Genomic DNA, 22,156 nt, shown 5'->3' on the forward strand with positions numbered 1-22,156 from the left:
ATGGATGGACAGCTCTGGGGCCATTGTGCTTTTTTGCGCCTGTAATGGGCAGCATCTTCACAGCCCCGCTTTGTTCAGTGGAAAGGTCAGTGCTGTTGGACAGTCTGCGGTTGGATGGATGCATGGCTTGAGGAGCCCGCGATAAGAAGAAAGCAGCGTCAGCGCAGAGCGCCGATGCGTATGTGGAACTGTCGCGGCTTGGAATTGAAGCGGATTTATGTGGGACAGGAGATGTGAGACAATGTCTTTTCGTCAATGGATGCTACAGCTTCGTGTTTGCTTTCAACATTTAGCTTGTAGTAGACGTACAAATTCCACCATGACGTCCCTGATCCACTGCTGAAATGGATGCTTTGATAATCTCCTCTTTCAACTAGAACTGCTTCATGTCATCGCAAAGAGGGTACAGAAAGTCCTGAAGAATGAATGACTCTGTGTCTTTGTGTTGTCATATTTGTTATTTTTTCAAAAAAAAAAAATTCCCCAAGATGGCGGCGCGTGAACACGCAGCGGCTCCCCTCTCCCGGCAAATTGGCGTTTTCATGTTTATGTTTGTTAAGTAATTATAAGTACCTTGCATGCTGGGTTCGAGAGGACAGTAATTTCATCTGTGCTGTATGTCATGCATATTAGCATATTTGACAATAAAGCTGAATTTGACTTTTGACTTTTGACTTTGGATGGATGGATGGATGGATGGATGGATGGATGGATGGATGGATGGATGGATGGATGGATGGATGGATGGATGGATGGATGGATGGATGGATGGGCAGGCTAGCTAGATGGCGAGCTAGTCAGATGGATGGATAGATGGATGGATGGATGGATTGAGGGAGGGAGGGTGGTTGGGAAGGAGGGAGGTTGGATAGATGGATAGAAGCAACTTTTTTTCTCGATGTGATCAAATGTCTCCCACACATGCCACATCAAACATGTCACACGCGCACGTGTACAATCTCACACACCGATGTGTGCACTTCATCCAGCCTTTTGTGTTGCTTCTCCTTCAAATGAGTTAACACTAGCCCAGAGAATTGTCACAGCCAGGCATCGGCGAGCAGGGAGCGGTGTGTTCCGGCAAACGCCGCAGCGTTAAATGACTGCTTGTGAAATTCTAAAGCAATCACTGTCCTTTCAAGAACTTGTGTAACATTATTGTTGCAACGATCAAATGCACCTGATCATTATCTTTGCTGCAAGTACGTCTCAAAACTACAAAGCTGCTATAATAGCAGGTTGTGCTCTGTAAAAATATTGTTTGCTTTGGTAGGGATGTTTCTTTTTCTTCATAAAATGCCAATGTTTAAAAGAGCGTTATTGGTTTTGTGTTTTTTTTTTTTTTTTTTTTTTTTTGAAGCAAGGATGCACTGGACCTTTATCTTTTACCCGCATCTCTTCCACTTTGCCCCCTTGAATGATCTCCCGCATGGTTTCCATTGAACCGTCACTTTAAAAGGCTGGAAATAGTGACGTAATTGAGATGATGAAACTTTTGACACTTTGCTGCCCTCTGCTGTTCTGAAGCTAGATTGTCCGTTACATTACAGTACAGTGTAGAATGGCTTCCGACTGAGCACGTACTGTATACTGTACAGTTCAATTGAGTAAATCATTAAAGATTCCAAGAAAATTATGCTCAGTTTTGATTGAAAATGTCTGAGAGGTGGTATTTTTTTCCTCAACGTACCGAAACAGAAAGAGTATTATTTACTTATTTTTTTTATTCCTGGAACTCATTGTGTCGATGTAGTATGACATGCTTAAGTATTTGATTTTGTGGAATGTAGACAAGATGATTGTTTTTATCATGTATAGCACTGAGTGTGTGTTTTAGTGCAGTAGGCTGGATTTTTGGCCGACCCTTCAGAACAAAACGCCATTTCCCTTCTGGCATCTTGAAACACAAAAAGGTCATTAATTTTTTAACCGTTCCGATATTGATCGAAAATTTTATCCTTAACAAAAAATAATCTTCAGTCTGGATTCAATCTGTGATTTAAAGATAATGAAAGATATTCGACCTGAAAATAATGACATGAATGAAACGGATGTAAGTTGTTTTCATCTCTGACAGAGGTCATCAAAACTGAGCATTAACATATTATTTCTTTTAATTTATTTATTTTAATGAAACCCCTTTTCATCTGATCTAATTGCAGTGTGCAAGTATCCAAGCCAAAGTTTGACTTTTGGTCATTTTGCACACACACCCCCGATCATGAATAAGAAGTCATAAATTGAATAATCAAAATCTCCTTTCTCTCTCTTTTTTTCTTATCTCTTTGCCTCTGCAGAAGAGCCAAAGCTGGTATAACGTAAGTGCTCATTTTCTTCCTGTATATGTCATTGAGGTGTGTGCTTTTTTTGTATGTGTTCCTTGTTTACAACTGTGTATGTGGTTTGCAGACATGTCAATGACAACTATAGTGTAAATAGCACAGGATTACAACCTTTCCCTGTGGCCTTTTGTGTAGAAGTCACTACGTATTTACATGATCATGCTGGAAATACACCTGCTTGAATGTACTACTTCAGGTTTTTTAATGATTGGCCAATTAAAACAACTGATAGGAGAAACAGGGAGAATATTACAGAGGGATATGCCTTTTGTCAGGCAGACCTCTGTTGCATTCAAGAACTCAACAAATTTTTATAATTCTGTTAATAGTTCACAAGCAAGACCATATGGACGTGTATGATTCTAACTTCAATATAGTATCTCAGGCACGACCCAAAGCAAAGGAAAAAAAATACGGCCAATTCAACAGGCCCAATTGAGTGTTGCGGTGTTTTATCCTACCACCAGGTGGGGTACTAAACCTAAAACCGGACCACTCTGCCCCCCCGCCCATAATCCCCATTTGACACACTTTTTGACCCTCTGTTATTTTGATTAAACCCACACACGGCACACGAATCAGAATCTCGGGTTTGATTTCAGAGTCTTTGCCCTGCCCCGAACATAGTTTTGGATCTATTATTATTATTATTATTATTATTATTATTATTATTATTATTATTATTATTATTATTATTATTATTATTATTATTATTATTATATTACTTGTTTGTGTACACTCTTTCCCCAGCATGAAAGACAACACATCATGAGAGTAAGCATGGCATGGTTTTTTGGGGGGGTTGTTTTTTTTTTTGTTTTTTTTTTTTGCTTACTTTGGCCTGTCAGACTGGTGTCATGACACATCTCTCCAGTCTGTTTGCCATCTAATTTACCGAGTGCAATTCCCACCTCGCTGCAATGTTAAAATTCGCATTTAGATGCCATATTTATCTTTTACAAATATTCAAATGCACGTCCATTCCTGTTTTCAAGGCAATGTCAAACTGAATTTGCAGTAGGGATTGAATTACAGATTGGAATTACAAAAATTCTTATTGAAAACTTTGTTCTGACAGGTGGCAACAGACATATGGAGGTTCTCGCTCTACTAAACAAATCCATCAATGAGTGGGGGGGGGGGGTTGCAAGATGTCAATGTCCTTACATTGACATAGCAATGGAGCATGACAACATTGCAAACAAGGGTATGCCCAAAAAGCACCAAGAGATTCTTTAAACGCACTGAATTGCAAGCATGCTTTACTCACATCTCTTTTACTAATATCAATATAACAATTAGTGGTTCACATAGTTGCAGATGACATGACTAACAATCCACTTTAAGAACTCTTCTTTACAGGTGAAAAATATGTTGATGGTTGTTATTGTCTTTGCATATCAATAAATGCCGGAAGTTGATAAAAAAATAGTTTTTTTCCTTACATTTTAGGGATGTTATGGGAACAATGTGATTCAAAGAAAACAGCAACAAAGCTTGACTTGAGTCATCTAGACAAGCTTTACACATATGCTTCCTCTGCAGCTCTCCATTCAGGCTGCACAAACTGAAGGGAATACATTGACCCAAAAAAAAAACTCCAAAGCGAAAAAGAGGTATTGAGGCTGCGAAAAAGAGATGCCGTGAACAAGCGGCTTTCCTCGTTTTTCATCAACACAGACTGTGATACCCACCCACGTTGCGGCCGTTGTGCCGGAAGAATAAAATAGCCTGAAATTGAATATTAATGAAAATCTGCTGGAGTAAAAAGGATGATCTTATCATCCCCCTCCACCCTTAAAATGACTCAAACTGCAACCCGGTTTACAGTACCAGCCTCTTCCATCCCTGTGTGTTTGTGCACTGTGTTAATAGTTAACTAGATCTATAAATACTGTCTCAAACTGACTCCCTCACCGCTGCATTGGTGCCACGATGACCTCGTTTCTCGCTTGATTTATTGGAGGACAATGACTTGAATGATCTTTAAATAATCGGCCACTTAGAGCTACGGTGCCGCAAATCGTCCCTAAGGGAAACATATTCTGTCGGACCGAGTTCGGCTGAAATTTTTTACCGCTTGCTGGATTCTTGTCAATATTTTTAGTCAAGTGTCTCAGGGTGTTATGTGTGCCGCAGTACGTGAAGTGCCATTAAACTAGAAGATGCAAGCTTTGCATGTTTCGGTGATCATTGGTCGTGTGTACATGAGAGTCCTCAAAACTAAATATCAGAAAGAGTGAACAAGGAGGCAACCCCTTAGGGTGAATGGCACATTCCACATTGTTCGTTATCTGTTTCTTTTGGCACACCTGTTTTATCTGGATTCCAGGTCCATCATGTCAAATGCTTCATTCCAAAAAAAACTTACAAGAAGAACATAGAAATATTCACTTTGTTAAAAAAAAATATATTTGAACATTGATCGATGCCCCTAAAAAGTTTAAATAAACCGACTTGGTCAACTTGCTTGTGTTCATCATCTGATCTATGATGCAAATAGGACATGTAAAATGAACCTTACATTGCAGTTGATAAAATCACTTTTTAAAAGTTCTATCACACAGTTTTTTGTATGTTTTGTATAAAAAGATAATTAAAGATTAAAGAAGATAAAAAGATAAAGATAAAAAAGATACAAAAGTCCACTTTCTTTATGAATTATCCGCTGCTGCTTCACTGAGGTCTTTTGCAAAGTGCACAGTGGTGATTTTTAATTATTTTATTTTGAATAATTTGGGAGGCATATTATGGTCAAATTCCTGAATGGAAAACCTCCATTGTACAGCTTCTACCACATAGTGACATACTCGTAAATGTTACACAACTTGATTAATTTGTATCTTTCAGCCTCGTGGAAGGGTCTTTCCGGGTCACGTTTTATGATATGTTATGCTGGCTGGGTCGTTCTGAGCATGTCACGATTGATGGTGTTGTTTTCCAGTCAGGGGTAACTGGAGGTTATGCTCACATCTGTTCTCTGTAACTCAATCACTTGGCCAGACTCAACACTCCCTGTCTTAAAAGACAACCGACATCACTTTTTTGTTTCCTAACTGACATCAGAAAAACGTTTTATAGCATCTAAAATACCCAAAATGATATTTTTAGTCAAATGCAAAACACCAATAAAAATGACTTAAAGTGTCCAAAATCTGCAAAAAAATTGAGCTGCGAATTGGCCATTTTCAGAAAGTCCCGCGCCCAGTTTGTGACGTCACGCAAAGATGTCTTGCATTGCTCGAGAATCAAAACAATAGCTTCAGATTCGGAGAATATGCTTTCTTGTTACACATTCAGTTATGAATACAATTCAATCAGTTCTGAAGAGGAAAGCATACATGTTTGCAATCGATTAAAAAATGTATTCCGTGCCATTTTGAGGCTACATTGGGGGGAAATGTATCACCAAAAAAGAAGCAGAAAATGGCGACCAAGCTCCGTGTGAGGAATTAATCAGCCCATTTCCACAGGCTGATAAATTCCTTACATGGAGCTTTGGCGCCCTCTTCTGCCACTTTTTGGTGCAACACGACGTTTTCATACCAAACAAGTACAACAAAATGCATTGATGTGAGGGAAGGACTGCTACAATGTGTCCTTTTTTCGGTCAGGGGCGTTCCTTCAGTGACGTAGGGTGATGACTCGTCACCAACTCAAAAACAAGACTTCCGGAATATTCAGCGCGAGTCTTCAAACGTAAAATATAGCTATATGCGGTGGAATCTTTGTAAAATACGCTCAGTAGAAGTCATTTGAAGCCATTTTACAAATTATGGACACAACTTGTCCAGAGACGTCGGTTATCCTTTAAAACTTCACGTTTTTTCTAAACATCCTCAACAACCCCATTCGCTCCCTCGACATTCTTTCACGTCTTCACGTGCTCCATTCTGTGGGTCCTAATTACGAAGGTTCACAGAACCGGGCAGCTCAAACATACAACTTGAACACTTCCTTTGGGATAAGAGAGGGGAGTGGCATTGGTGGGGAGGTGGGTGCTTCTGCCATGATAATAAAGGACTTGTTGCTCGGGGTTACTTGGGGGCAATGGCTCTAACTCCTCTTCCTGTGTGTGTGTTTGTGTGTGTAAGAGGAAGAGAGGGAGAGAGAGAGAGAGAGAGAGAGAGAGAGAGAGAGAGAGAGAGAGAGAGAGAGAGAGAGAGAGAGAGAGAGAGAGAGAGAGAGAGAGAGAGAGAGAGAGAGAGAGAGAGAGAGAGAGAGAGAGAGAGAGAAGGCTCATTTGGTTGAATTGCGGCCGTGTGTCCAATGCTCCACATTAACACGGAGACGCAACCCCGACACACAAAAACAGGGCAGCCACTCACCATCTCCTCTTCTTTACTCATCACCGACAAGCCCCCCAAGCGGCAACAGGGTACAGGCGGGATATTTACTTCAATCCATGAGACACAAAGGATCCAACATGGAACTGGATGAGGATTGTTTGATGACAGATTGGGAGACTGTGCTGGCGTTGGATGAGGCCCTGGCAGGGTGGCTTCTGCAGGGTTCAACAACAGAGGACTGGGGTTGGGACTGGGTGTGGGCTACCTCAGACCTTGAGGAACCTGAGTGGAACTGTGAGGAGATCCCTGCAGTAAGTTATCCTCTATTTTGTAAAAAAGGCCACTTTTGGGCGTGAATTGGTGCTCGTGAAACATTTTTTGACTGTGGTAGGACCAAAATGAGTGGACACTGAAAATAAAATTAAATAAATGAATAAATAAATACATTTTGAATGTACTCAATTTGATATTTTCTAATAGCTGCACGGAATTAAATAATGTGGATCTCGATACATTTTGAAGTCGAAACGTAAGTATCATGCAAGTGTTTCCATGGTGTAAAGTCTTGATAAAATTTAAGTTCAACGCACTTTTTTTGCAGTCTACATGCGAGTTAGCGTAGTTCGATGGTTATTCCCCAGCAATAGATAAATAAAGTGCAAGTCTTGTTGTGACTCAGTGCTATTCAAACAGTCAAAGAGCTCTGTTGTGTGGTATCATCGTGGGCTGGTTTATCATTAGCATCCTGCACATATTTTAAGATTGAAATCTTGCATGTCAAAGGAAAACGGCCTTTTCCCACTGGGCTGGAAGCCTTTTGCTGAAAATTTAAGCATCCATCAGTTTCTTGCCAAGATGTATTCATAACTCCATTTTCAAGTTCAGCGGCAGCATGAGTTAACACCTGCACATCCAATATAACGGGCGATGCAAGTGTTGTTGTGTTAACATGAAGCATACACTTCACAGATTTTCCCATAAAATGCATTGATTAGAAACAGCCCTTGAGGAATCGTGCAACTGTAGCTCATGTTTTGGCCGTTGCCTTTCGTCTAAGTTTGCGGTGTGATGCCGAAACTGAGAATGTGACCGTGTTCAATACGTGCGGCATGTTAACTGAATAATCTGAAGTGGGCTGTTTTGGAATTGAGCTTCTTACTAAAACACGGCTTTTTCTGTGTAACTCCGCTTGGCATGGAGTCTCACGTCATGTACACAATCTCGCCTTAAAATCCCTCACACCACGTTTGCGTGCACGTGTATATGATGCAGCAATGACTGTCGCTGTGTTCATCCCCGCAGGTGTTAAGCCCCACATACAAGCAACGCAATGAGGACTTCAGGAAACTCTTCAAGCAACTACCGGACACAGAGAGACTAATTGTTGGTGAGCCGCACGGATGCCATCTGAAACTATTTTGCTTCACAGTCCTTAGAAGGTCTCATGTTTCAACTTGTTTGTCCGTTATGACCTAATTTGACTTGCCTCGAGGTCCTCGTGCCATAAAAATCATCAAGTGGACTCTTAACGTTTACAGATATCCTCATGCCATGTTTGCAATCACGAGTCACACTCATAAATGCGATCTGCATTTTATTCGTGCATCTGGTTTTTCATCCATCTGAGTACAGTTCAATCAAAAAAAATTGCGTTACATGTATCCTTATTCAAAAGCTATCAGTGGCGGACCGTCAAGGCCTGCAAAGCCTTCTGTGCTACCCTAAAAATATCTGAATCACACAGTGATGTTAACTATATTTTGTCCATGAATTTGTCATGAATTAAATTTCAAATTGTCTTTCAGCTTCATTTCATTAGTTTTCCCCCATTACACTGCTTCCAGATGTGTGTTTTTGTATTTACCCATTTAACCAATCACATTTCAGCCATCATTTGTTACCAGGGTCAGAAATCTACATGGACGCCTTCACAATCAGTTCTTCGGGCTCTTGGGCATCAAATGTGTCGATCAAACCGTTGCTTTAAGAAATCAGATTTCAAGTTGGCAACCCAAAAGCGGAAAAAGCGCCTTCTTGCAGGCGCTGGTCAACATCAGAGTTTTTGCAAACTATGATTGGCTCGTCACTAGGCAATCATAGTATCACTAGCCACTGCTAATAAGAGCATACTGGCCAGAGCTAGCATACTTTATCGGTAGCGAGTTGCATAAGCAAATATGTTGATTTAATAGCGGTTTTGTCAACCCAGAATGACTGAAGGAGGAGAATAAATTGAATTGGTTGCAGATTCACTGTTAAAGCCATTTTCAAGACAGACCTTTTGAGAAAAATTGGGCATCATTAAGAAAGGTCAGACTTGCAAAGCTTTTTTTTTACTTCAAGATGGCGCCACGAGTGTGGCTGTCTTTCTGTTTTTCTACTTCTTCCTTTCATTTCCTCATACTTTAATAACTTTGCTGCTGCGAAATGTAAACTTCACCACTGCAAACCAATCCAAAAATAGCAAATAATATTGCAATGTTATCTTTATTTATCAATTTTATCTTCGCCGTCCTTTGCCAACCATCTTTTCTGTGGTGTAAAAGAGTGACTTCTGACCCCATATCATGAATCAACATGTTGATGAAAACTTATTTCCTGTATAACTGTGCCCTCTCATATAGTACATGACATGGAGTAAATCACACCACACTTTTTGTATATAGCAGCTGCGGAATGATTCAGACGTAGCACTACTGAAGGTCTAGGAGTGACATGCACGGCCCGCCACTGAAAGCTATGAAATATTTCCACATTGAGTCACATTTACGTTCCATAACTCAAATTGAAAATGCGTGATGTGCGTTTTGCCAATGTCATGTCTTTGTGGATCTAGACTATTCCTGTGCTCTGCAACGGGACATCCTACTACAGGGACGACTCTACCTCTCCGAGAACTGGATCTGTTTCTATAGCAACATATTCCGCTGGGAAACACTGGTACGCGCGCTTTTTAGGATCTATGGTTTCTCTGGGTTCTATTTTTGTTCCCGATGCAAGTCCAGCAGGAGGTGCGGAGTAAATCGCCGCAGGGGCGGGTTGGACTGTGTTTTGGTATTTTTACTTGTGTTATCCCCCAAAATAAGGAAGTGGAAGTTTGAGCAGTTTTTTACATGCCGCTCCGCCGATTATAGACCCCTCAGTGTTGTCATTTCACTGGAGAAGTTGCCCCGTTATTTTGAACAGATTTATTTGTATTTTGCGTCTTCACACGTGCAGCTGACGGTGCGGCTAAAGGACATCTGCTCAATGACGAAAGAGAAGACTGCCCGCCTCATTCCAAATGCCATCCAGGTCTGCACTGACAATGAGAAGGTAAGCTTTGGCTGAAAACAATTCCAACAAAATGAAACAAAGCGTGAAACAAGTTTCAAGGCTTCAATGTTGATTTCTCCGATGTACTCACCAGATTATGCTTTTCATGTTTTAATTATTGGCTGCGTACTAAAAAACATTTTTCTCTGCAGCACTTTTTCACCTCTTTTGGAGCCAGAGACAGGACGTACATGATGATGTTCAGACTATGGCAGAATGCGCTGCTTGACAAGGTAAAAAAAGTAAACGGATTTTCTGGACTACAAAATGCACCGGATTATATAGCGCACATTCAATGAATGACATACGTATTTGAACACTTTTACTCTCAGCCGCTGTGCCCCAAAGAGCTGTGGCACTTTGTCCATCAGTGCTACGGTAATGAGCTTGGCCTTACCAGTGATGATGAGGATTATGTTCCCCCCGATGATGACTTCAACACCATGGGGTGAGTGTTGCTGGGGGAGTTGGCTTTGGGAGCAGTTGGCTTTGGGGGAAGGCGTCAGTGATGACGGCTGCAAACAATTATCCAAATGACATGCCGATTGATTAAAAGCTGTTTACGCAGATGGGCGCGATGACAATTGTAAACTCCTCTCCTTTCTGTTTATTTGCACTTCTTCATAAGCACGAGGCAGGAAATGGATTCCTAAATGACAAGCGGCGGAACTTTGTTTAAAAGTATTTCCCAAGTAATTGTTTGTTTGTTTGTTTGTTTGTTTGTTTGTTTGTTTGTTTGTTTGTTTGTTTGTTTGTTTGTTTGTTTGTTTGTTTGTTTGTTTGTTTGTTTGTTTGTTTGTTACCCAATCAACATTTTGTTTTAGCTGGACAAGACAAAAAATATATATGAGATCAAAACATTTGTAATTGTGTTTGGTAAATATCATGAGCTAATTCTGAATCTAATGTGATGCCCTCTACTGGATAATGAAGAGCAGATGCAGAAAAAAATAATGCTTAAATGTGTCCGATATCCGATGCACAGACACCACATGTACGTAAAAAAACTGTCCATTTGGGCATGCAGCTTGCGCAGGTGAGCTAGAGCCAATCGCAAGTGATTCTCGAGGCAATGTATCCCCCGATTGGTTGCCTGTTAATCGCTTCCTGATCACACAGATGCCATTTGCTTTACATTTATTATGAAAGGAAATTATTACCTTTGGGACATGGAACTGATCAAAAAGTGGAAAACAAGATTAAATATGATCTCTGAAAATTCAACACTTTCATTATGTTTCCATTATTTTTCCATTTTCTTTTTCTGGCCCTCCCATTTGAAGATTAGTTCAACTGTCGGATATGAATGATTATACGATTAACTTAAGTTTCTGTCTTTGTGTTACCTTCAGGTTCAGTGAAGAGATTCCAAATGAGGAGAACGAGATGAACAATGACAATGTATCTAAAAGCAGTGCAGAAGCCAAGCCTGAAGCGAGTCCACCTCTTCTTCACAAAAAGGTTGTCCCAAACAGCACCATCAACCGAACGGGCAACCATGACGCACCCATCACAGTAAGCGAAATTGTGTGCCACATTTGAAAAACGCTCATTAAACGAGTTAATATTGTTGATGTTCTACATCATGATACTATGCCAATCAAAGGCCTTCTACGCTGTGCCCCCCCCCCCCCCAACCCTACACAAGTTCGACCTCTCCACAGATGATTTCACAGACTGCCAACTGGATGGCGAGCTGCTCGCCGTGCCTCTACTGGTTGAAGAGAAGAACAATGACACCAGCAAGACTGCCATGCCCACCCCCCCACCCTCACTGGACTTCAATGACAATGAGGACATCCCCACGGAGCTCAGTGACTCTTCAGAAACACACGATGAGGGTGAGTTGTTTTTGGGGTGTATCGTTTTGGAGTGGATTTTTTTTCAAATCTTGCAGAAGACCATTGGTGACATCAGGATTTCATGACCTCAGATTTAGCAGATGAATGATGGCTTCCTTGTGCATGTCTGTTTGTCTTTGTGACAGGTGAAGTTCAGGCCTTTCATGAGGATCTGAATGGGAGGCAGCACATCAACGAGATCTACAAATTTAGCGTGGACAAGCTGTATGACATCCTCTTCACTGAATCACAGTTCATGAACGATTTCATGGAGCAGCGGCGATTCTCAGGTTTGCTTTCATGCTATTGTTAGCAATGAGTGAATAACGATAAGTGTCATTGGTATCGGGCTGATACCGGCCTTATTTTTAGGTGACGAATAAAATTACCACTGATACTTGAGGCAAATAAAATCTGACATAGTCCTCCTCTGTCGTTTTTGGCAGCAGTCTGACACACATGTCTCAGAACTGTTTCATGGGTTACTAATGACGTGTCTCTGTTTTTCATTTTTGTGTGTTCAGACGTTGTTTACCACCCATGGAAGAAGGAGGAGGCTGGGAACCAGACAAGGGAAATCCTGTACACCATTTCACTGTCAAACCCTCTAGCCCCCAAGACAGCAACAGTCACTGAGACACAGGTATTGTCAACACTCGTGATGGGAAATTGAAGATTCAAATTGGTTTCATGAAACAGTTGACTCCTCTAGATGGCACTCTCCTGTTCAACAATGGGATAAAAGTACACAGACTTGCAATTTCTTTATTCAAACAACAGTGCCATATAGAGGAGTAAAAAAAAATACAGCAGGTTCATGAAAACAATTAGAAGCTTCATTTTCCTATCACCACTTTACACACAGAATAACGAATCTATGAAACATCCACACTTAAATCCAAAATACATCTTTCAGACTCTGTACAAGGCCAGTCAGGAGAGTGAGTGTTACATCATTGATGCCGAGGTCATCACGCATGACGTCCCCTACCACGACTACTTCTATACTCTCAACCGCTACATGCTCACTCGTGTAGCCAAGAACAAGTGTCGCTTACGGTGAGAAAAATAGTCAAATACAGTGATACCTCAGATTACGAACTTAATTGTTTCCCAGAAAGTTTTGTAAGGCTAAAAGTTTGTCTGCCAAACATTTATTTCCAATAAGAAACCATTAAAAATGAGAATAATCCGTTCCCAGGTTCCCATAAAACTTAATTTTCTACTAAATAAGACTTAAAACTACACAAAATATACCTTCTTTTATGTATAATAAATGTGCTATTGTATTGTAATTAAAGAAATAAACTACTATTTATTTACCTTTGTGATGGTAGTTGTCAATAGATGACCAACTTCCCGGTTGCCTCTTGATGATATATGAGTGAAGTTGCCGTGCTTTCTCAGCGATAATACCCTCACTCACAATGTCCCCTGCTAGCTGCTTTTCGGTAATCCAAATCAACAGACGTTTTTCAACTTCTTCTGTTGCCTAAGACTGTTGCTTAGACAACGCAGACACACCCTTAGCCACAAATAGCAATGGTCGTCTTAGCATACTGGTAGTGGGACGCTAAGTCACACAAACACACCTCGTTCATGTTTCTCGATGATGATCTTCTGCTTGACCATAATTTTGTTTTGTGTCCTCTTCGGCTGAACACTAGCCTGTGGTGTGGTCTTTTTCGGTCCCATAATAGCAAAAGTATCCCTGATAACAACCAGTCTGCAAGCCACTGTGGCGCTGTTCGACCGTGTGGTTTGGTATTCTTCCGCCAAAAACTAGCCCACCAGCCACCATGGTGCTCCGTGTGGTTTGGTTCGTTTTCCAAAAACTAGTTTGTATGCCAAGATTATATTCTCGCGAATTTAATGTTCGTCAGGCGAAAAGTTCGTAAACTAAAGCGTTTGTAAACTGAGGTATCACTGTATTTTATTTTCTTGTTCGTTATTGCCACATTGTTAGCATCACTCAGAAACGGTTCGGTTCTGTTTGTCTTCTAGGGTATCAACAGAGTTGCGATTCAGAAAACAGCCATGGGGGCTCGTCAAAGGCTTCATTGAGAAAAATTTCTGGAGTGGGTTGGATGAGAACTTTCGCCAACTTGGTAAACCACAGTTTTATTGTGTGAATCCTGCAAATTATTGGAATGTGTGTCCTGTTATTGTGTGGGGCAGTTTCTGAAATATTAATTTTAATTCTGATGAAACAGATTTCATCACTAATGCTCAATCTCTGACCAAATATCTTTCTCAGAAGTGGAACTATCCAAGATAGAGGAGATCCTGACAGAAGCCCACCAGCTCTCCCCGAAGGCTAAAGTGGTGAAAAGCGCCACAGTGAGACGAAAAAAGAGGCCGACACCCCTCATGCGGAGCCAGCATCTGGATGAAGCACTCAGTCCCGTCACCACGCCAACGGACGAGGATGTGATTCAGCGCATCAAACAAGTTGCAGGTTCCACACAGACCAGACACCAGAGTCCGGAACACCGCCACCTACCTGGAGGCTTGGCTCTCTACAGCGTCTCCAAACTGCTCCTCATCATCAGCTTAGTGTAAGTAGTTCATTAACACACAACTCCTGGAAAATATTCAAATCATGGTCATACCTGAGACTTAATCTGCTATATCTGTTTAAGTTATCAATTTGTTGTGCACACACCAGGCATCTATACATGTATATGTTTTGTATATGGGCCTTATTTGTCATATTTTATTTGGAATTAAGCGCTTGCTTTCGGGATTCTATCGACAAATTTGACCGTTGTTTAAGTGACATTTCAATCTCTACTTCAATTTATAAGGATATATGTTGCTGTTGAGTGTAAATCCCCTCTTCTCTCATTTCATTGCCACCCATAGGATCTGTCTAAGGTACACACAGTTTATTCATTTGCATAGCCACAATAGCCCCAAGTAGTTTTTCAAGTTATTTTACAGAAAAGCAAAACACAATCATGAGGAAAACGATGCATAATGAATTCAACTGTTTCCTGTCTCCCCTCAGTCTGGTCTTGTTGGTGTTCCTCAATATGATGTTGTTCTACAAACTGTGGATGCTGGAATACTCTGCACAGTCTTTGACAACCTGGCAAGGTCTACGGCTGCATGAAAGGTTCGAACTCATACGTGCACACATTATACACCGTGAGTCCTATTGTCTGTTTGTGTGGACATAGTACAATTTCGCTATCGTTTACAAGCCCCTGTCCACAAACGGTACATTTGGATGGTGCCCAGCAGACAATCACACACACTCTCCACAATAAGATGAACACATTCAGTATGACTAAGAATATACAGGATGTGACCAGAACCCATTAAGTCTCTTAAGTGGCTTCTGGAATGAATTAAATCATTTGTCGAGTTCTTTGAATGGAGGCCATGCTTCTTTAGCTGTTCTTGGGTAATTAGTTAAGCGTGTGTGTGTGTGTGTGTGTGTGTGTGTGTGTGTGTGTGTGTGTGTGTGTGTGTGTGTGTGTGTGTGTGTGTGTGTGTGTGTGTGTGTGTGTGTGTGTGTGTGTGTGTGTGTGTGTGTGTGTGTGTGTGTGTGTGTGTGTAGTAAACTTCCTCAGACGCAAACGGAGTGGGCCCAGCTCCTGGAGGCACAGCAGCGTTTCCATGATGCCGAGCTGCAGAAATGGCGGGAGATAATCAAGTCATCCGTGGTGTTACTCGACCAGGTACTCGCACGCTACGCAATGTCTTGAAGTACCGCGGAAATAGGATGTTGACAGAATATGAAAATGTATGAACAGGATGAACGGGGTAGATGTGATTGATTAAGCGTTAAACTGTGCTTGTTTTTTGGCTTTGTGTTTCATCTGTGACAACTGCCTTTGCTATTAAGAAAATACTACGACCAAAGGGCTGTGTATCTGTGAAGAAAAAAAAACGTTGAGAGAAGTGGGAAAATCCATTAGAGCGATGGCACAAACAGCTGGGCCAAGAGTAGCAACAACAGATGATGACAGAAACGTTGTACTAGCTATGACGAAACACCCAAAGACAACAGTCAGTGACGCCACTGTCGCAAGAAAACAGGCCATACCGCAAGATGCCAACCACTCATGGGGCAATTTACAGGAAAAAAAATGATGCAAACAAACAAATCACTAGGAACATGGAACATGTTTTTCAACCCCTGAAGAGAACACTGAAGTGAGGAACCCCCTGGAACAAAGAAAAACTGAACAAGGCTGCAGTAGAGGCCTGGAAAAGCATGCAAAGTTAGAATGGAACAGACGGGTATAGTCAGTGCATCGCAGGCTTGATGCTGTTATTGCAAGAAAGAGTTAGGCCACCAAGTATCTTCAGTATATGAGGTATTGCACAACAACTTGAGGTGACTGTACTTCCTTGCCACCAAGACAGATGGCGCCAAAAGCAGAACTGCTAATATTTTGCCCTGACTCCAAAATAGCAAACTGGTGTTTATTATTAGTATTATTATTATTATTATTATTGTGTTTGTTATTATTATCTGAACAGAAGATAGGTTTCCAATTAGAGCTTGAAATAATTTCTTCAAATAATCGTTGTACTAAAAAATTAAAAAAATTAAAATAAAAATTAATAAAAAAATTCTTCAAATAATATTCTTTCAAGCACATGACTCCTGAACAACAAACATGAGTAGCTCCACTATCATGACTGTTGCTCTTAAAACTGACATGCTCTCCTCTTTACTCCCATCTTGATCAGATGAAAGACTCTTTATTGAACCTCCAGCGGGGTATCGGATTGAGGGACTACAGATCAGAAAATGATGACAAGAGGACTCACTACCACTGACCCGCTGCCACCAACAAGGCCATGATGGGCATGCTGTGCAATAGTGAACCACTTTTCTTTTTTAATGAGTCTGTATGCAGGGAGATGAGGAGAAAACATGTCCAGAAATAGGACGAGTGTGGGAAGGTCAAGGTCACTGACGGGAATTGAGCAGATGTCTCCAGCAGCACCGACACCATCCTACTGTAAGCCATGTGTGTCATCCTGGGGATCAGTCAAGGGGGACGTTCACTCTATTGCATGCATTTAGACATCTTGCATCGACTCCTGCATTCATGTGGTTCTAACTCCATTCTAAGTGTCTCAAAAAAACAACTGGAAGAGGAGAGACATCATCATCACTGAACGCTCCAGTCTTTTTACTCTCTGGACTGTTCCTCAACGTCCCCCCTAGAGGTCCCTGCTGCAGCTTCTCTTTCAGGGTAGGACAGCCGATAGCAGTTGGTTTGACCATCATTTTCATCAAATCTGGTCCTCGTGGTCTTTGTCAGGGCCGGTTCCCTGTCAGACAGCAAAATATGAAGATAAAACAATCCGCTATGACAATGTTTGTTTCCGCACACCGTTTAATGAACCTTTACCAGTCAAAGAGGGTCGAATGTGGAAATAGAATGTGTGTATCAATTCGAAGACTTGAAAAAAGTGACACTGCAGCCAGACTAGTAGGGAGATGTCTTCGGACGTGTTTTGTTACTAAACTGTGACTATATCTCCTGAGAAATGTTTCAAATTAGAGAATTATTTGAATATATTTGAAATACTGTATATAATAGTATTTCATTATTTAATGTATATATTTCAATAATATAGAGTATTACCTATATTTATTGTTCATTCACAGTATGTACATAAGAAATGAGAGCTGTTGTGCTGCTGAAGAATTTCTAAAAAAAAATGTTTTAATGTTTAAAAAAATGCATGCCAGATATGTCTGTGACATGTCCATTGCGCAAGTATGAGTGCATTTTTGCGCGTGTGTGCTTGTATGTAGTGTGTGTGTATAGAGTGTGACATTTTTACCATTCTTTTTTAATTTAACACTTCAGGATGCAGACTTGCATAAATTTAAAATTGCCATCCCAATAAAATGGAAATGTAGTTAGAGAAGGGTGTGGGGGGAAAAATCACATTTTTACAAGTATTAAATTGCAATTGCAGGACATGAATAGACAAACAACCTTTTGCGCTCAACCTCAAACCGAGAAACAATTTCAAGTGTTCAATCAGCCTGCCATGCATGTTTTTGCAATGTGGAAGGAAAACAGAGAAAAATCCACCCAGGCATGGATAACATCTATCTCTGCATTGTGAAGCAGACATACTAACCACTTCCCACCATGCCACCCAAGTTGAAATCCTTATAAAAATGACAATGATAAAGCCATAATACAATGTACATCACATACAAACCGATATATTAACTTTTTATGATTAAAAAAATTGTTCTGAAATTTGGTTTTTCCCGCCTTATATGGATTTATTTTTTCTTTGTAATATTAATTATTTTTACATTGTGCATCACATTAACACCAAAAACTAGCAATCTTTTATTTTTCATAACATCACAATATGGGGCACTGCCACACAAATTCAAAATGGCCACCCGAGGAAGTTACTCATCACTTTGTCCCGAGATGTCACACTCTTCCCAAAAATCCGCCAATTTGAATGTCTCCAACTGTTTGTCTGTGTTGGATGGAGCATGACAATGAGCGGAACCAAATGAAGCAATTCTTGAACTATGTAGTCATGTTTATGTTCATGAGTAGTAGATTGGCTACAAGAGCATGACTAGCATATTAACCATTTTTAGCTGAACTTCAGCCCTACCTTAGAGCACTTCCAAACTCAAGTAAGAGAAGCACTTTATTCCATCATTTCCCAAATGTTGACTTGAATTTTGGTCTTGATGGGGATTACTTGATCCCCGAAAAAGTATATTTCTGCATTCTTCAACTTGTGTGTTCTGTGTACTCGTGACGTATAGGAAGGAAAAGGAAGAGTGTGTGTGTCTATGTGCGCGTGTATGTGTGTATATAACAAAAACGGATGAACTCCTGCTGTGTGGGGGCTCACTCGAAATTTCTTTTTTTTATGTGTTTCACCGCGACATGTTTTAAGATATATATATTAGCGAGAAAGAAAGGTGAACGACAACGGAAAACTTGATGACTCTGAGAGGGTTAAAAAGAGAATATATGCTTAATTTTTACGATGGTACAGAATGTCATGAAATAATGTCAAATGAGGAACTATTTTTTTAATGTTGTTTTGTTGAAGAACACTCAACTGATCGAGCTGGAGAGTCAGTATTTAATATAATATAATGTATTACAAGAGCAGGTATTGGACTCAATGTCTCATTCTATTTTTTTATACCACAAATCTTATTTAGATTACTCCAGGTATACTATTGAATAGTATTGACGACTGTACCTGCATTGTATTGAATATTGTATTGTCACTGCACAGCAGTGGAACACTTTGAGAGTATGAATTGGCATATAATCGGCATCATAATTGCAGAAATCTTCACTGTTAAAGCAACAGAAAAGAATAATGGGGGAATTTGATTTAAGATGACCCCCATATAAAGATGACCACATATGACCATATATATATATATATATATATATATATATATATATATATATATATATATATATATATATATATATATATATATATATATATATATATATATATATATATATATATATATATATATATATATATGCCGTATGTTGTATCTACACAATGCTGCTATTTTTGTTGTGATGGAATGCTTTGTTGGTGTTAATTGATATTGAAAAAAAAAAATCTATCGGAAAAAAATAATCCCTGCAATAAAACACTATTTAACTTGAAAGCACTTTGGCAGTTTAAAAAGTGTCCTCTAAGAAGTTAATGAATGTATGGGCGAGCAGCACGGTGGAAAAACACTTAGTGTGTCCTCCTGACAGTGCAAAGATGCAGGGTCTAATTCTGGCGGCGGTCTTCTGGTGTGGTATTTGCATGTTCTCCCCGTGCCTGTATGGGTTTTATCCGGGTTATCCGGTTTCCTCCCACATTCCCAAAACATGCTTGGCAGTCTGATTGAACACCCCAAATTGTCCTGTGGTGTAATTGCGAGCAGAAGACTTGGATGCAAATGTTGATTTGTTTCGACCTTTGTTTCGACCAAATTGTTACATATTGTTTCTCTAACATGGCAAGTGACCCTTTATTCAGTCTGAAGCAAGAATTTTACTGTATGTTTAGTTTTCTTTCTTTTACTTTTTTTTTCAGAAAATGCTTTGAACTTTTCCAATGATAATTTTAGTCACATTTCTACACAAGATAAAAATATATACAGTAAGTATATGCTGTGTGGCTGTGTATATCCAGTGCACGTGTGCACACACACACACACACACACACACACACACACACAAACACAAACAATCTTGAGATAAGAAATCAACCTGCGCTGCGCGTAGGCTTTCGTTTACTTGCTGATGATTTTTGAGGGGTTTGTTTGTTCTGCCTCATGGAGACTAAAAGTCAAAGTGGCTTTTTGGTTCTTGTGAAGTCGAGACTGAACGTATGAATAAAGATATGAATCTGACATATTTGTTCTCTGTGTTGTTTTTTTTCTCTCTATCCTAACAATTGTGACTTCAGGAGTAGAGAATTGGTGGTGGTCAAATTCAGTATTCACCAAGTGCTGCACTTGCCGATATTAAATACATTATAAAGATAGACTATAAAATATTGATGAGAAAAGCTTTTTTGGGGGGTGTGGATGGATGGGGTGGTCCCCCTTGACCATCTGTTATATCTCTTTGCATTTTTAATAATCCTTTCAATCTCTCGTCAATGACCTCATTTAGCACCCAAACTTGAACGACATCAGTAAACTTAAAAGACAGATTCAAAACATGTAAACAACAACAACAATAATAATAATAATCACCATCATAATCATATATCAACATCAACATTTAGCTTGTAGTCGACGTACACATTCCACCATGATATCCCTTATCCACTGGTGAAAAGACGTTTTGATCCACTCCTCTTTCATCTAGAACTACTTCATGTAACAAAGAGGGTACAGAAAGCGCTTAAGAAGGAATGACTCTCTGTGTCTTTGTGTTGTCATATTATTTGTTATTTAGGTTTTTTTTTTTGTTCTTTTGACTTCAAGACGGCGCTACTTTCATTCCTTTCATAACTTTGCTGCAGTGAAATGTAAATTTCTCCACTGCGAGACTAATAAAGGCAAATCCAATCCAATCCAATAATCATAATAATATCTTATTTTATTTGATTGTACTGGAGGGCTGCACAGTGATTAGCGTGTATGTTACATTTACTACCATTCATTTTTTTGTATTTATGGTAGGAGTGCCCTTGTCAGAGTGCTGTGTGAAGTCTTGTCCAGCACATTCCAAAAATTCCCACCGGAGTTAGGGTCTAGACTCACTGGTGGCCAATGCATGAGTGAAAATGATGTCTCATGTTCCTTCAACTCACCTTTCAGAAAAAAATCACTGCAAAGAAAGCACTGTTCATTCAGTGTATTCACATAGTGAGCTCACCTCACTTTTTCAGCTCACATATAACAAGTGATCAGAAAATATGCTTGGACAGCGATCAATTCTTTCTTTGCCCACCGCCCTGTCCCGGTATTGACCACATTGCCAAAAGAATATTGTTGAAAAGGCCCACGTTTTATGAGATGTATTTTATTAGTAATCAAACGGATAGTCATTCAGGCAAAAAAACATACAGTGAAAAGGAACTTCCATGTAATAGAGCATTTTTTCTGAAGACCACATTGCAGTAAGGCCAATGCAAGCTCAAATAAGTCTAAGTTGAAAGATGACAGCGAAGGGGCAGACATTTGCGTTGGATGACCAAAGAAGTGGAGCAGTGATGGCAAAGCGAAGGAAAGCAGCGCTGGAGCTCATCTGGAAGGATCTGAACTTTGGAACAGGCGGCTAATTGTTCAAGTCTGGACAAAGGCATTTACAACTAGCTGTTGGGAGGGATGCTCTCTCCATCCTGAGTATTATCGGGACGCCCTTGAGCAAGAGCGTGACCCTGCTCATAACCTCTGTCTATTTCCTTGTATGTGTGTGTTTGTGGCATGAAAGAAAAATATACAACAGACGAGTCTGAGTATGAACATTTTTTAAAAATGGATATACTGTACATTTTTTCATTTTTTTGCCACGAGCCACATTGTAGTTACGGTTTCCTAACGGGGGGCCATTCTGAATTTAGGGAAGCCATTCCAATGTTTCATACACTCCACATATTACACAGACTGCACAACATATTAATGAATAACCAGTTTTCAATAAGAGACAAATTGGGCCAAATTGAAATGTTGGTTCGGACTTCCGCAAGCATCATGGAATTTCACAAGTTTGATTTGCCTTGGCAGACCGAATAAAATGTGGGGCCAGATTTGGCCCCTAGGCCTTGACTTTGACACCAGTGCCGTACACGAACTAAAGACCGCATTGTCCTGGCAGTATAGCTAAAAGACAAATTTATTGTTCAACAAAAACCTCAAATGTGT

The 22,156-nt window shown here is 40.1% G+C and overlaps 1 protein-coding gene across 12 annotated transcripts in view; it reads left to right on the forward strand.

Moving 5' to 3' along the window:
• Positions 1-19,192, forward strand: part of gramd1bb (GRAM domain containing 1Bb) — a 72,202-nt gene extending 53,010 nt beyond the window's left edge. For 10 of the 12 annotated variants that reach the window (XM_089013490.1, XM_089013492.1, XM_089013491.1 and 7 more), the window contains 17 exons: positions 2,298-2,318; positions 3,093-3,116; positions 7,934-8,018; positions 9,468-9,571; positions 9,851-9,946; positions 10,099-10,179; positions 10,279-10,394; positions 11,299-11,461; positions 11,595-11,787; positions 11,934-12,077; positions 12,312-12,430; positions 12,704-12,846; positions 13,792-13,895; positions 14,045-14,345; positions 14,798-14,905; positions 15,353-15,473; positions 16,495-19,192. In XM_089013490.1, the coding sequence (XP_088869616.1) occupies positions 2,298-2,318; positions 3,093-3,116; positions 7,934-8,018; positions 9,468-9,571; positions 9,851-9,946; positions 10,099-10,179; positions 10,279-10,394; positions 11,299-11,461; positions 11,595-11,787; positions 11,934-12,077; positions 12,312-12,430; positions 12,704-12,846; positions 13,792-13,895; positions 14,045-14,345; positions 14,798-14,905; positions 15,353-15,473; positions 16,495-16,584 (2,013 nt within the window). In that variant the 3' untranslated portion in view covers positions 16,585-19,192. The remainder of the gene's footprint in view (positions 1-2,297; positions 2,319-3,092; positions 3,117-7,933; positions 8,019-9,467; positions 9,572-9,850; positions 9,947-10,098; positions 10,180-10,278; positions 10,395-11,298; positions 11,462-11,594; positions 11,788-11,933; positions 12,078-12,311; positions 12,431-12,703; positions 12,847-13,791; positions 13,896-14,044; positions 14,346-14,797; positions 14,906-15,352; positions 15,474-16,494) is intronic. The other 2 variants (XM_089013493.1, XM_089013495.1) reach the window with 1 other exon arrangement.
• The last annotated feature ends 2,964 nt before the right edge of the window (positions 19,193-22,156 follow it).

The sequence above is a fragment of the Hippocampus bargibanti genome, linkage group LG14 (assembly GCF_051943395.1).
Source record: "Hippocampus bargibanti isolate YZ-2025 linkage group LG14, ASM5194339v1, whole genome shotgun sequence".
NCBI lineage: Eukaryota > Metazoa > Chordata > Actinopteri > Syngnathiformes > Syngnathidae > Hippocampus > Hippocampus bargibanti.